Raw genomic sequence first — 14,611 nt, 5'->3', positions numbered from 1 at the left:
GTTGGATTGATTTATAGAAATTTTTCTCTTTTTTTTCTTTAAATAGAAACGGCTTACAGAGAAACAACTTCTAACTTTTACCTTTTCATCTCTCGTCAATTTCTGAGTTCTTTGATTTGATCGGGAATTCATTGGGGAAATGACGTTGAAATGTTTGCAAAAAAAAAAAAAAATACTTTGTGGAATTTTGCCGATCTCTTCACTCCTGCAATTTCATCTCATTGAGGATTATTCTTATTATTTTATTATTTTTTATTGAAGATCATGTGAATAATCATTTCAAAGGTTAAATCCTGGTTCCACGACGCGGAAAAATCTTAGTGTGATGAAGATAAGGGCAAAGTAGGCAAAGTAGCAAAGTAGTAGTCCATTCTTAGACAACGAATAATATTTTTCTTTTTTTCACGCTGATAGTTTTTCATACCCACAAAGAGACTACAAATATACATTACGCGAATTGTGTTAGTTCACAGATACCCTCATTTACACTGAGAAGAGAGTAAAATTCACGTAAAAAGAGGCAGAAATGTGAAGAAACCTGCTTGCATTCCTCTCCATAGATAAGAGATAAAGGATAAATTGTCTGACGTCAATCAATCCGCTTGGGACCCGCCAACGCATTCAATTCAGAATCGTTTGAGGTCTAGGAACGTGTAACTGGCCTATACAATGACTTGCGGGGGCTAGCCGACGGGTGAAGTCGGTGATTTTATCCTCCCAGACAGGTCTGATACCAATTTATCGACGCCGGAGGGATGAAATCTTAGTGAGCACTGGGGCGGATTTGAACCCTCTACCGAATTCTTGCGGATGGTTAATGTACCCAGAGCTAGAGGGTCCGATCAAAATAACTTCCAACGACTGAAATCGAAGGATCAAAGTACAAAAGAAGAGTCAAAGTCGTTACTTTTCAACTTGGATAAAGAAAATCCTAAAAAATAAAAACAATTTCCAAGCATGGGAACTCGCGTGTGTTCAGTGCAGGAGTGCTATGATTCGCTTGTTTACACATTTTTTTTAATAGCTAAAAAAAACCGCCTATACATAGGTACCCTATTGATGGGGGGGATTTCAATTGTTAAAAAGCGTGCAGCATCCAAACACAGCCGAATGGTTCACATTTTCGCATATTTCAGCATATTCCTCTAAAATCCGAGCTTCATCCGCTATGAAGATAGGATATTCTGTGTAACTTCCCTTTCTCTTCCTGATCATAATCATCTCTCTTTGGTTTTTTTTCCCTTTGCTGATGTTCTTGATTTTTTCTCATGATCGACATTAGAAATACTCTTTAAAAATGCTGCATATGATCTTTTGAAAATTCCAAAAAAAACCATTTCCTGCCTGTTGAGTTCATTTCTTGTCAATTGGATATTTGTTGGCTATTAGCAAGAGAGTTTTTGGCTGAAATTTATATGTTTACTCATATTTTGCGGTTTTCATGAGATTTTCGCTTGTGCACCTGCATTTTAGGTATTGTTTTTCTGACAACAACAACAACAACAACAACAACAACAACAACATCCTAATTGGGATTTGTCGGATAGTGAGAATTTGTAGGTTCTAGTGACATAATTTTAATAGAAATTGCATATTAAATTGGACAGTGACTCCCGATGCTTCACCTATGACTTCAATAGAAAAGTGCAGCACGCGGGCTGACGTTAATGGATTTCACTAATATCCGAAGCCTACTTATTCTTTTCTGACATTGTACAGCTCTGAGATACATATGCACCTACATAAGTGCCCTTTCTAGATCTGGAAGGGTATGAGCACTAAATCACTTAGGCCTTAATCGTACACGAAACTATGTATTTTCTTTTTTAATTTATTATTTATTACTGTTATTAATTATTAATTATTACTACTATTAATTATGTAATTTATTACTTTCTATTATTATTATTAGTCTCAGCATTATTATTTATTCATTTATTTATTTATTTTGTAAAGTTCTCTCACTATTTATTTTATTTTATTTATTTTATAATTTTTTCTACTATTTATTTTATTCTACTTCTGGATTCTATTATTTTATTATATCATTTTTATGTTAGTACTACTTTTATGTTCTATTTTTGTACGTTTTTCTTTTAACTATGTATTTACAGCAGTTGTTTTCTCTTTTGTTCTTGGCACATTCTTTCTGGAATGTCACTGAGCTGAATAAGTTTATAAATGAATAGATAAATAAATAAATAAATAAATAAGTAAATAAACAAATAAATAAATAAGTACGAGAATGCTGAGTCGGAACTTCGCTGCTAATCAACAGACATCATTTGGTAATTTTCTTTGGTTCCACTTAAAATGTTACGACACGTGCGGTGTGTACGAGGCGAAGAACGTCCGCCTTACGCACGAACTCGGGAAGTGAACAGAAAAACATCATTTTTCCACATGTTTACGATGAGATACGTGACGTTCATGCCCTTCTAAAAGCAGGAAGAGAGTTTCATTTTTTATTTTTTTTTATTTTTTTTTTACTATTTATTTCATTTTTCTAAAAAAAATAATTTGGTTGAGGTATTATTTTTGTTTACACAAAAAGAGAAAAGGAACAGTTCACCGTTTACAATAATAACAATAGGTTATTGTGGTGTTCAACATACTTAATATTTGTAAAAAAAAAACCAATAATAATACAAAAATATGATAATATACATATATCTCGTAATGTTTGTGAAAATAATAACAATAATAATATAATGATAATAATACAGTAATACAATAATAAATAATACAATAGTATGATACAATAATATAATACAGAAATATTTTCACGTAACATTCCCTTAGACCTACTTGTAAGTTCTCAAAAAGAACTAACGACATTAAAGCTAGTGATCCACATAATTTTAATATACATTCATAATTTTCATAATTTCATCCAACTTTTCTTTTTTTTCCACATCCTGTGTCAAAATGTCCCCTATTTCAAATTTATGTACAATAATTTTAAATCCACGTTAATTGTGCATTTTTTTTCGAAAGTGAATTTCATCGGTAGCCGTACTTCCAATAGAAACGCTAAATTTCTGTGCAAAAAGATTGGAGATGTAAATAATCACCAAAAAAAGTTTTTTTTTCCTTAAAATAAAGGTTCGAGACCAACATACAACAATAAAAACCTAGTAAAACACATTTTCAAGAATTATTTAGTAGTAAGGTAGTGTGCCATAAAATTTATTGGTGAACAATGTTAAGATTTTGCCATAAATAAATAGAAATGAGGATATGGTTCAAAAACATGACGTTATCAAGTTCAATTCCCACTTGGGGTCAAGAAAAAGTTGTGTGAAACGGTCCCTGGTTGCACTCGTTTCCCCAACGATGCAACTTATTACGCGATAAACAAGACCAATCCACTATGCGTCCGCAATTGTGCAGAGATGGCGGTTTCTGCAGCATATTTTAGTTATATTTGTTGGTTTCGGAACGCTGGACGATGACATAGTTGCCCGCCTTCTATCGCGTAGTAAGTTGTATCGTAGGTGGCAGGTGGCTACGAGAAAAGCTGTTTCTCAAGTCTTTTTTCTGTATAATTTGAAGAAAATAAGTGTGATCAAGTAAATTACATTCGTACTCGTATCTGTTCCTGGAGAATTTCCAACACCACCAATTTCCAACGAAACGCAATTAAGGTCCCATAACGAAAGAACAAGATCAAGGGCTTCTTTTTTCGAAAAAAAAGTTGTTATTCTACTTTGTTTCGATTAACGACTAGAATTTTGAACTTTCCAAGGACTTGCCAGACAGAGTTACGGAAAAACGAAGTTAAGTGCCACTTTCACGACATCTGAACGGCGACCAGGTGATAGTTGAAGAAAAACAAATAGGGTTATTTCTGGATGTTGCCGTCTGACAGTTTCTTTTCAAGTATACATTATAATAATGAGGAAAAAAAACAGTTACGGTATTATGGAACTGTCTAAACCGTGCTGTAGTAATTTGTCGGATCCACCTCAATCCAAAGGTAACTAGAACTAAAAACTTCTTCGTTTCTTCGTATAACCACGTAATATGCTAGAAAGACGATCTTTTAGAGACAATAGTTGGTTGGTACCTTCTTAAAAACAATCGATATCCATCAATTAGTGATTTTTTTTGTCTACGGTATAGGCCTTGAATCGTAAGTACATGTGTATGTGTCTGTGTGTGTGTATGTCCTTGGGATTCGTTTCCAGACTAGCCATCATCATACAGACCACCACCACATTGAACTATTCCGAGGGTGGGCTGCGTGGAGCCTGTGGGTCCGATGGGGATCATCGATTCACTGATTTTTTCTCTTCGGGGAGAGGGAGGGGTGGGAGGGGGAATTTTTCGGATCTTGCTGATACACGTATATCCATCGATCATCGTTGATTGACTATGATACAAGCAGATGTGTGCTGTGCGTTGTGTATGATGCATTTCGGTCATTTTTCTCCCCGGGTTCTCTCGATTTTTCACATAACACACACAAACACACACAAACACACACGAGCGTCGACGTACGATTCTACGGACGTACAATTCGACGGACGGACGGACGGACAGACGGCTGACCAACCGATCGACCGACCGCGACCGACCGATCGCATCATCACCACCATCCACAACATCGCAAACGATAGCTATGTGCATTTTAATCATTGATCGCGTTGTAAAATTGATTCCGACACGCTACATTCACACGCAGGATAGAGCGCGTTCCTTTCATTCATTCATTCATTCGTTTCTTTTCGAACATTCATTCGAACATTTCTTTCTTTCTTCTGCGTTCTGTGGTTTATTTCCTTCATCAATCAAATACCTCTTCAATACGTACTTATACGAATTTGACTCTTTTTATGTTCACTTTACGCTTTCCCCTGCTTTCATTCATTCATCCATTCATTCATTCATTCATTCATTCAATCATTTCTTTCTTTTTTCTCCGTTCTACGGTTTATTTCCTTCATCAATCAAACAGCTCTTCAATTCATACTTAAATTTGACTCTTTTTATGTTCACTTTACGCTTTCCACTTTCTTTCTTCATTCATTCATTCATTCATTCATTCATTCAATTATTAATTAGTTTCTTTTCGAACATTCATTCGAATATTTCTCTCTTTCTTCTCCCACCGGCAGGTTACTTCCTTCGATCAATCAAGTGCCTCTTCTATTCATTCATTCGAACATTCCTTTTCCGAACATGACTCTCCTTATGTTCACTTTTCGCTTTCACATGTTTTTTTTTTAAATTTATTTACTTTCACTAAATTATATTTTTTTACTAGTATACTTGTGAATTATTTGCTTATTCGTGTTCTAACCGCTTATTATACCATTCGCTAATTTTTTTTCCTCAAGGAAAAACTCAATTTCATATGAAAAAACTATAATAGTAATTGTATGTATTCCTTTTGTTGTTTATCCTATTGTTTATTGTTTATTCATGGAACACCTATAAAAACTCGAGAAAAAAAAAACTATTTATCTCTAGCAATGCAACATTTTTTCTCTTTCATCCCCCCCCCCCACATCAGCGTTTCTCTCCAAAAACTTGTTGATTCGTTTCTTTTTTTCAGTTTTACAACTCGCTAAGCTCCGTCCTGGAGTGGTCTTTAATCGAATCGAGAGCGTAATTAGCAGCAAATTTCTCGGACAACTGTTCCGAGTGATTTTACGCGCAATTCACGTTGAAACTCTTTTGTTTAAAGGTCGTTCTAGAGATTTCTAGAAAAATCCTATTCGATTCAATCATCAATCTTTTTCGTAACCAACTAATATCTTCGTTTGATTTGTTTACTGTTTACTGTTTACTCCTAATGCGGCAAATAACACATGATCTAGCTACGTAGGATCAAATTCCGTACGCTCGCGGTGTGCGCAAAAAGACATAAATCTTTTTTTTTTGTAGGCGCCCCCATAAAAGAAAGTGTTGAATGGCGCAAAACACATTACTTGGGTGGGGGATGTAAAGTAGTGGAAAATAATAGAATTTTTTTCTGGATGAACTGGATGGATAACTTTGAAGCAGTTGTTGGGGGAAAATATAAAGCACCAGTCAGTTTTGTTAAATTTTGTTCAGCTTTAAATAATCCAAGCCACAGAGCTTTGAGGAAAAAGAGTTCAAAAAGTGAAGAGGTTAAATTACACCTCTATTTCTCTTCCGTTATTCTCCGATACGATGCTTTAGAAATTTGAAAATTATTTTGCGCTTTAGTTTCTTCGGTTTTACCTACTTTATTAAATTTACGAGTTCTTCTAGGGAAATTTTCCGAGGATTTTCTTATAAAAGTCTTGGATTCTGCTCTGGTATGTTCTATGTGATTGTTTCTTTAACTTTTTTTGCTAATTGATCGAAAAAATGACTTTCGGCGTCAAAAAAAAAAAATTCTCGAAGAAACTCTTGCGATCGGTCACTGCTTTCGATTCCCGTGAGGTCAAAGTGGACCTCTAGGCTTACGTTGACCTCAAAGCGACTCGAAACAGACCTCCAGGCCTGCTTTTACGTTATTTTGAACTCACTTCGAGTCTATTTTCACTCCATTGTCACCGAAACCACTGTTGTCCTTGCTGAGCTTGGTAGATCATATTATTTCCACTCCGAACCAACCTCTCCGACTACAAGGTCACTGCAACCAACGTTCGCATCGCTAGCACACATGAATTGCTATCGAGCCACCAGCGTATCTAGTCAGCTGCAGGAATTCCGATGAAATTTCTGGACTCTGATCAGGAGTACAAAAAGAAAATTCCTGCGGAAATTCCCGCTGAAATTCCAGCGGTCAGTCATTGTTTTCGATTTCCGTGAGGTCAAAATGGACCTCTAGGCTTATGCTGACCTCATAGCGACACGAAACAGAGTTCTATGCCTGTATCTACCTTATTTTGAACTCACTTCGAGGTAGCGGAGGATTTCTGGGGACTTCTGTACTGGTGACTGTTGATTTTACCGCGTCGAGGCGCTGTGACGATTTTTTTTCTTCGAATAATACAGCGCTCGGAATGGGAGACAACAGTAGCTGGGGGGACACGGCCGGGAAAGTCACACACTCACACACACTGTGACCATCCATGGACATCAAATTTCCCGAAGACCATTCCATACACATCTTTGTGCTGTTTCTTGAGCTGAGTGGGAGATAATGTGTCTCAGTTTTTAATGAATTCTAACTCCCCAGAATTTCCCTCTCATTGTTTTCTTGAATTATTTTATGAACCATTCATTTAACCATTTTTATAGGATCACATATTCATTGTATGTATGTGGGAATTGCGGTTTTTAGTATACTTCGAGACATTACGTTGCACTGATTCCAAATACATTCTTAAAATCTCTAGGAAATATGTACGAATAAATAATCGCTCAAAAATATAATGAAACTTATATTTATCTACCCCAAAAAGAAAAAGAAATGTGAAAAAAATTTTTACGGTCAAAAAAGCGGTGCACATTTTGTATTTTGTTTTCTCCAACCTTCAAGTCGAAAACTGCATCCGAATTTAGGTTTCCTGAAAGGAGATGCACATTTGTACCTTCTGTGAAAAATCTTAGAATGCAGCTCCTATAGTCGGATCAAAACGACATTAAGTTCATAAGTCATTAAGCACGGTCATAAGTCATTAAGCATTAAGCACGGTGTAGTTGCGTAAGCAGCTGCGCTTGAAGTGATGCGGCGAGGCCAGTGGCTGTGATGCAGGTGGGACCCTGCTAGCACCACTTATCGTTGCAGTTCGTGAAGGTCCCACCTCGATGTAAACCGCTAGTCCCATTGCGGTGCGGTGAGGCTACTAGTTGTTATCGAGGTGGGATCCTTACTAGCACCACTCATTGTCAGAGTTCGTGACGATTTCAAGCGCTAGTCCCGCTGCGGTGTGGTGAGGCTACTGATTGTAATCCAGCTGGGACCCATACTAGCACCGTTCATCGTTGCACTTCGTGATGGTCCCACCTCGATCTAAATCACTTCGCCTACGCAGCCGCCTACGCAACTGCATCATGTTTCATGTCTCCACTGTACTAATGCAGAGCCTTAGGTCATTTGCTTCACTCCACACTCATTTGATGATGATATACGATCGTGTCAAATGTGCTGTAATTTTTGATGTGTAGGCTGATTATCCGCACTTTAAGTACAAAATATAGATAAATAATAAATAAATATAATAATAAGTAATAACAAAAAGTACAAAATACATGTCTCGGAAAGACTTCACTCGAATCAATAATAAATTAGTAGGGGATTTTTGCGATTTTTCATGCAGCTATAAATTTTTCTTAATTGAATTCCACCTCTAAATTGCAACGTGGATATCATTTCCCTTTATTTTTTTAAATATTATGCTCTCCTTCCCCTACTCGTAGTCTTAGGGTAGTATAGTTATAATTTTAGAGCAAGCGCTCAATTTATCGCTGATAAATTTTAGGCGTGTTAAAGCCAGGATTTGAGAGTTTTGTGTTTTTGATTCTTTGGTGGATGGTTAGAGTTTTAGGAACGAATATACGAATTAATTTAACAAAATCACCTTAAACACCTGACAACATCGACGAACTTAGCTCGCAAAAATAACGACATAAACTACATTAAGATTGTACGTTCCTTCCACTTAAAAGTTGCTTTGGGATTTTTTAACATCCACCTTACACAATTCGTTTTGTCCATCCTTAGGGTGTAAAAAGTAGCGTCGTTAAGTAAGCTGTGGTATCTGATGCTCCTAAGGCCGATGATTCCCGGAATCGTAGGATAAATTTCGTGTTGTTGCTGCCATGGTCGGGAATTTCGTAGCGAACGTTATCTACCATCGTTGAAAGATCTCAGTTACGAGAATTTTTGCGAAGGTGACCTGTAAGGGTTACTGTATCCCGCAAATATATTTTGATATTTATTTTTTGTTCATTTTTATTGATTATTTTGATACAAAAATATTATTTTAATTTTATTTGATTAAATTCTTTAAGAGGCAAGCATTCATTGAATGTAGAGTTTGATTTAGCAGATTAGTTAAACAATTCTTTTGACTATAAAATATGGTGAGCTTTACGGCATGAAAAAAATAGAAATTGATTAGTTCAGCGCTGACGACATTCAACTGCAGTCTGCACTTAAAATCTGGTTTCTAGAATCTTCCTTAAACGGTACTTTAAAACAAATCAGCATGGTTAAATCTCTTTAAAAAAAAGCTCTAAACATCTATCGTCCAGAAATTATTCTCTGGATCCACATTCCACACTATTATCACGTTTTTAATCTTCTCGAAAGATAGACACGACCTTTAAGAAATCGCGTCAGGTCATATGATCGCTTTTGAAGATTAGGAGGTCGCCGCGTTAAAGAGGTCGCTTTTTTCCACCTCCACTATGGATCCAGTTGACATTGAAATTCCTTGCGTAAGATATTCACGGGAGTCATCGAATCGTTAATGGTCACTGTACTAATTCTTAAACACGTGTTTTTTTTTCCAGGAAAATAATTGTGGTAATAAAACGAATGTGGAGAAAAAATTAGCGCGAATTAAATAAAGAAAATTTCTTCCACTGTTTCTATGGCTGATCGTATTTGTATTGATTTTTCATTTAAGAACGTAAGTTACTTATTCGTTTAGTGAAAGTATAGAGTGTAACAAAAATAATAGGTTCATAAAAATGTTAGAAGGTAATTACAGATAAGTTAGAGTCAAGTTTCTGTCCTGCATTCTATTATTATTATTACTGTTATTATTATTATTGTTATTATTATTATAAGTACAGCTTTGATATTGCCCGCTAATATGTTTCGTGCTGATGGGCAGCGCTCAGGAACTTTTTCTTTTTTTTCCTGAAAAATTTCAGAGCCATGATACTCTCTGCTAGTTACTTTGTTTTACAGAACAGCTGTGTAGTGTTTTGAAAAGTACACCTCGTCAGTAGACAAAAACATACCAATGGGAAAAGTATAGAGTGTAACAAAAATTATAGGTTCGTAAAAAAATTCTAAATTTTGTAAAAATGTTAGAAGGTAATTACAGATAGGTCATAGTTAAGTTTTCTGTCCTACTATATGTATGTATGTACGTATTATTATTATTATTATTATTGTTATTATTAATATTGTTAGTATTTATTATTATTATTATTATTATCAATATTATTGTCATTGCTATCAGTATTATTATTATTATTATTATTATTATTATTATTATTACTATTATTATTATTATTATTACTATTATTAATATTATCATTATTATTATTATTATTATTATTATTATTATTATTATTATTTATTATCATTATTATCATCATTATTATTGCTACCTACTAATATTATTGTTATTATTATTATTATTATTATTATTATTATTATTATTATTATTATTATTATTATTATTATTATTGTATTTATGTACAGTAATATTCGGGAACATTGAAAAACCGACTGACGGTGACTGAAGGTGCAGGTGACCGCTGGCCACCGTCACTCGCTCCATGCTTCCTCAAGGATGAAGATTTCTTGAAAAGAGTAAATAATAAAGAAAATAATTTTTAAAAAGCTCCATAAATATATTTTTAAAACAAATTTATAAAAAGATTCTACTCGCTTAGGTCTACCTAAATATGTGTACTATATGAAAGAAACTCAGGAGATGTGCTGAATAATCCTTGAAAACACGGAAATCTCACCCGTTCATACCATCAGAGGAGAATTACGAAAATTTTTGGGAAGGAAATTTATTTTGAGCTACTACGTAATATGGTAATCCGAAGATATGGATGAGTTCTTATCGAATCAATTATTTTCATTCATTTATTTTAAGAATATTATAGTTAGAGCTTTAAAAATGTTTTAAATAGATTTATTCCACGAATATTATAGTTAGAACTTTAGAAAGGGGTTTCTTTTTGTCTTTTTTGATTTCCAGGGACTTTAACTTGGAGAATGAATGATAAAATCTAGATGTGTCCAAGAAATAGCGTTGGAAACTGCTTGTGTTTTGAAAGGCGATGGACTCTTCCTGTCTACGAGTGTCATACTGAGCGGACGACGGTCGGCGGTCGGCGACGGTTCCGCAACGACAATCATTGTCGGTTTTTCAAAGTTTATTCATAGTCTTCTATGTTATTCTTGAGCTGTTATGCAAAGTCCCGTACATAGTTATACTATGATCACTATGCTAACAAATCAATATACATATCCAATCAATCAGTGCATATTTTGTATTGGTGCACTGTACCCCCGTCAGAGCTTCTGTCTCATCACTCTGGAATTTTCGGGAATAATATCATAGCGATCTGCGCAATGATTAGCTCGGCGAATAGGATTGAATTGAAGGATTTTATTGATTACAGAAGTGGAGAAAATTAGAATTAGATTCAAAAATATTAAATAAGATCTCTTGTCACTTGTATCTGCTGTGCTCTCGTTCTTCATCGATTTGCTCGAGCTGGGACCAGCAATACTTCCTTTTGTCCCTATCGTGCAAAAGGTTTGCCCAGTGGCTTCTCTTCTCGCCATAAACTTGAAGAGCATCGCATTTTCTGTTGAAGGATTCCGTAAAGAGATTTTTCTGCGGTGCCTTTCATTCCGCGTGGTATCTAGTGGCTCGCGGCTCTGGTCCAGCGATTGTCGTTAAGACGCCAAACGGCTCACCTAATATTATTTTCTCTGGAAAGGGCTGCAGCATTTGTGATCTTCAACCGGTGACGTAAAAGTGAACTTCGAATCTCTTCTTTGATTTGCGCACCTTTTTAATTGTGCATTCTATGACGCTGATCGCATTTTCCTCCTGCTTGCGAAACGCCCACGTTTTCTAAGCGTAGGTCAGAGCAGGAAGAACGGTGTTGTAGAATAGGCGTGCACGGAGCCGGACGTCCTTAGTCCTCTTCATCCTCGATGCTCCTACAGGCTCCCCAAGGCACTCGTTTCCTCTTGACTACCTTGAAGGTCTGGTCGCTCATTATGTTGACTTCCAGACCTAGGTATACACAGCTTGAGCATTCGGATACATTCGTTCCGTTGAGCGTGAATGAGGCATCAGAAACCCATCAGTTCCTCATGAATATCCTCTTGCCGAAGTTCAGCTGGAGACCAATCTTGGCCTTTTTGAGAGTGGGACTGAATATTCTGGGTCCGACAAGGAGACTGTGTCACCCTGTCGGACCCCCTCTTCGCGTCATGTATTTCGCCATTCTACAAGAACATCATGATGTTCTTGTAGAATGGCGAAATTCCGGTCGTGAACTTACTGTGCAACTCTCGAAGTAACTTTATGTACTGAGTAGACGGCTTGGTTGTCCAATGCTTTCACGAGCGCTTTCGTCTCAATTGAGTCAAAGGCCTTCTTTAAGTCGATGAAGGTGAGACAGAGCGACATCTTATGCTCTCGTGATACCTCGATGAGTTTCGGAACAGTGTGGATGTACCCAATCGTGCTGAGTCCTTTTCGGAACCGTGCTTGCTTGCATGGCTGTCCTTCATCTAATGGTCTTTCTATCCTGTTTAGGATAACTCTTGTGAAGAGCTTGTAGATAACAGACAGTAAGCAAATTGGACGATACTTGCCGATCATGTTGATCTCCCTTCTTATACAACAGCACAATCTTGCTGGTTTCCATTCTTTGGGAACGTTGTGAAGCTAGCTGTTGGGATCGGGGAGCGACCATTGTATTCTGACAGACGACGAGTGAGGATCCTCGCCAGTATGATGACGAGGAGGACTGGGGGTAGGTTCTTCAGATGTTTAGGCTTGGAACCAATTCTTCATTGACATGTTGGCATGTCGAAATTTGGAAGATAGGACTTTTCGCTTTCCTCAGTACAGCCGTGAATTTGTTCTACAAGCCGATCGTACTCGTCGTCGATGTTGTCCAAGATGGTATCCTTCCAAAAGCCGACAAACGAAGTGAAGATTTCGCAGTCGATGATGATTCTGGGAATTTGCTTTGTAAACTTCGCGGCTTTCTGTCCTCTTCGTGCGGAAGAAAATGTTCCTCGAAGAAGGCGATGGTTATATTAAACTATTAAAAAATTAGATATTAAAATTAGAAAATTTCAAAACAGAAATTGCAGTTCTTGGTGCTAACCAACAAACCAAAAACTACATGCAGTTTTCTTTGCCAAGTGCTTTTTTCACCAGATTCCTAAAATTCTTTTTTTTTCTCCTAAATTCTGAAGACACATTTAACGTTTAAAACGTAGACGTTTCTGTATAACTATATCTGAGAAGAAGAAAGAATCATTTTCTTTTTCTCACTCCATTAATATTCGATTCTTCTTCGTGCATATTAAGTACGAATAGAAAGGTCATCGGAATTTTTGTCACACGGTTCTCTAAAGAGACTTTGACTCAGTGTTTTTCTCACGGTTCTATCTTTTGTTAAATCATTTGGGCCCAATTAAATTCTCTATTGTTGTGGAAAACTGTGGAAATCCTTTATCTAAGTCCTGGAAATCGATAAGAAACAAATGATTAGAAACCGAATAAAATCGATGAAGCGTTCAATGTCAGGCTTTCGCAGCGCGTACCAAATTGCCTTTGTCTTCGAAAAACAGCCATTTCTCAATCGCTTTTACGACTCGATGTGCAGCGCACAAAATTATCCACAAATGACCTGAATTTTTTTTTACATGTTTTTTTTTTCAATTTGTTATTTCAAGGTGAACATGTTCAGTTGAATTTCAGTAGCATGTTTGTTTGTTGATCGGTCCGTTTTGTTTATTTTAACTGCGATCTTAAAAGTAAAATTTTTAATCAACTGATGGCTAAAGACGTTATTGAAAATAATGGGGTATTTGCAGTAAAATGATAATTCTTACGTGCAAAACTATATACTATGATATATTTATTTATACATAGTACGTGTATAAACTATATGTAATAATAAATAATAATAAAACAAAACAAACAATACAGTAAACAATAATGGAGATAAATAAGAAGGATGCTAAAAAGAGACAACTCAGCAGTATTTATATCGATTTTGGAATTAATTCGTGCAATCGATCGATATAAACGCTGTTGCACACGTGCGCTACGTGCTCGGATCCTATCACACTAATCTGCTTCACTTCGGGACCAGCTGGGACTCTTTCCAATATCGATTAGGCTGTCCTGGATCAGTACGGTGGCAAAGGCGCTCCAAAAACAAATATTAGATTTAAGTGCTATCGGAAATTGAGGAACGTCAAAGATTAGTTTTGTACTCCCGAACGGCGCCAATTATTTATCCATTTATTTATTTACTTATTTATTTGTTTATTTACATTCACCGGTGTTACACCAAAAAGTAGAGAAAAAACACAGTTCGTCTGGCTCAAAACTTTCTAGAAAATTCCAAAATTCGGTACTTAATTTGTTGTCAATTTTTGATTTACTTACGTGTAATTAATTGGTCTATCTGATAGTAATATAGTCGGTGGCGATTGGGTTCAACCGTGTGAGCACGACGCGTCTGCAACGCAACGAATCCTCTTTCTCTTCTTGTAATGCATTCCTTTTTCCTTTCGCGTTTCTCCAATCGATGATCCATTGCTATTAATTGATTGAACGTAAACGCTATTGATTTTGTCAAATGGCGTTTTGAGAAGTAAACGTGAAATTTTGCCATCTAGTAAATATTGATCGCAACAAAGTGAGTTTTTTTTTTTTCTCGTTTC

General features: G+C 36.1%; 2 protein-coding genes across 2 annotated transcripts; one reads left to right on the top strand and one right to left on the bottom strand.

Annotated features, from left to right (window-relative positions):
- Positions 1-6,690: 6,690 nt before the first annotated feature.
- Positions 6,691-10,279, top strand: RB195_007772 (uncharacterized protein; the record flags this gene model as incomplete). The annotated part of the gene is made up of 2 exons (XM_064181596.1): positions 6,691-6,762; positions 10,073-10,279. 2 exons carry the CDS (start codon positions 6,691-6,693, stop codon positions 10,277-10,279), a joined length of 279 nt encoding a protein of 92 aa, XP_064038375.1.
- Positions 10,280-12,197: 1,918 nt separating this feature from the next.
- On the bottom strand, positions 12,198-12,524 carry RB195_007771 (uncharacterized protein; the record flags this gene model as incomplete). The annotated part of the gene is made up of 1 exon (XM_064181595.1): positions 12,198-12,524. The coding sequence occupies one exon, from the start codon at positions 12,522-12,524 to the stop codon at positions 12,198-12,200; it is 327 nt and encodes a 108-aa protein (XP_064038374.1).
- Between the last annotated feature and the right edge of the window lie 2,087 nt (positions 12,525-14,611).

Source organism: Necator americanus, chromosome I (assembly GCF_031761385.1).
Source record: "Necator americanus strain Aroian chromosome I, whole genome shotgun sequence".
NCBI lineage: Eukaryota > Metazoa > Nematoda > Chromadorea > Rhabditida > Ancylostomatidae > Necator > Necator americanus.
This window is presented reverse-complemented; position numbering and strand designations above follow the sequence as displayed.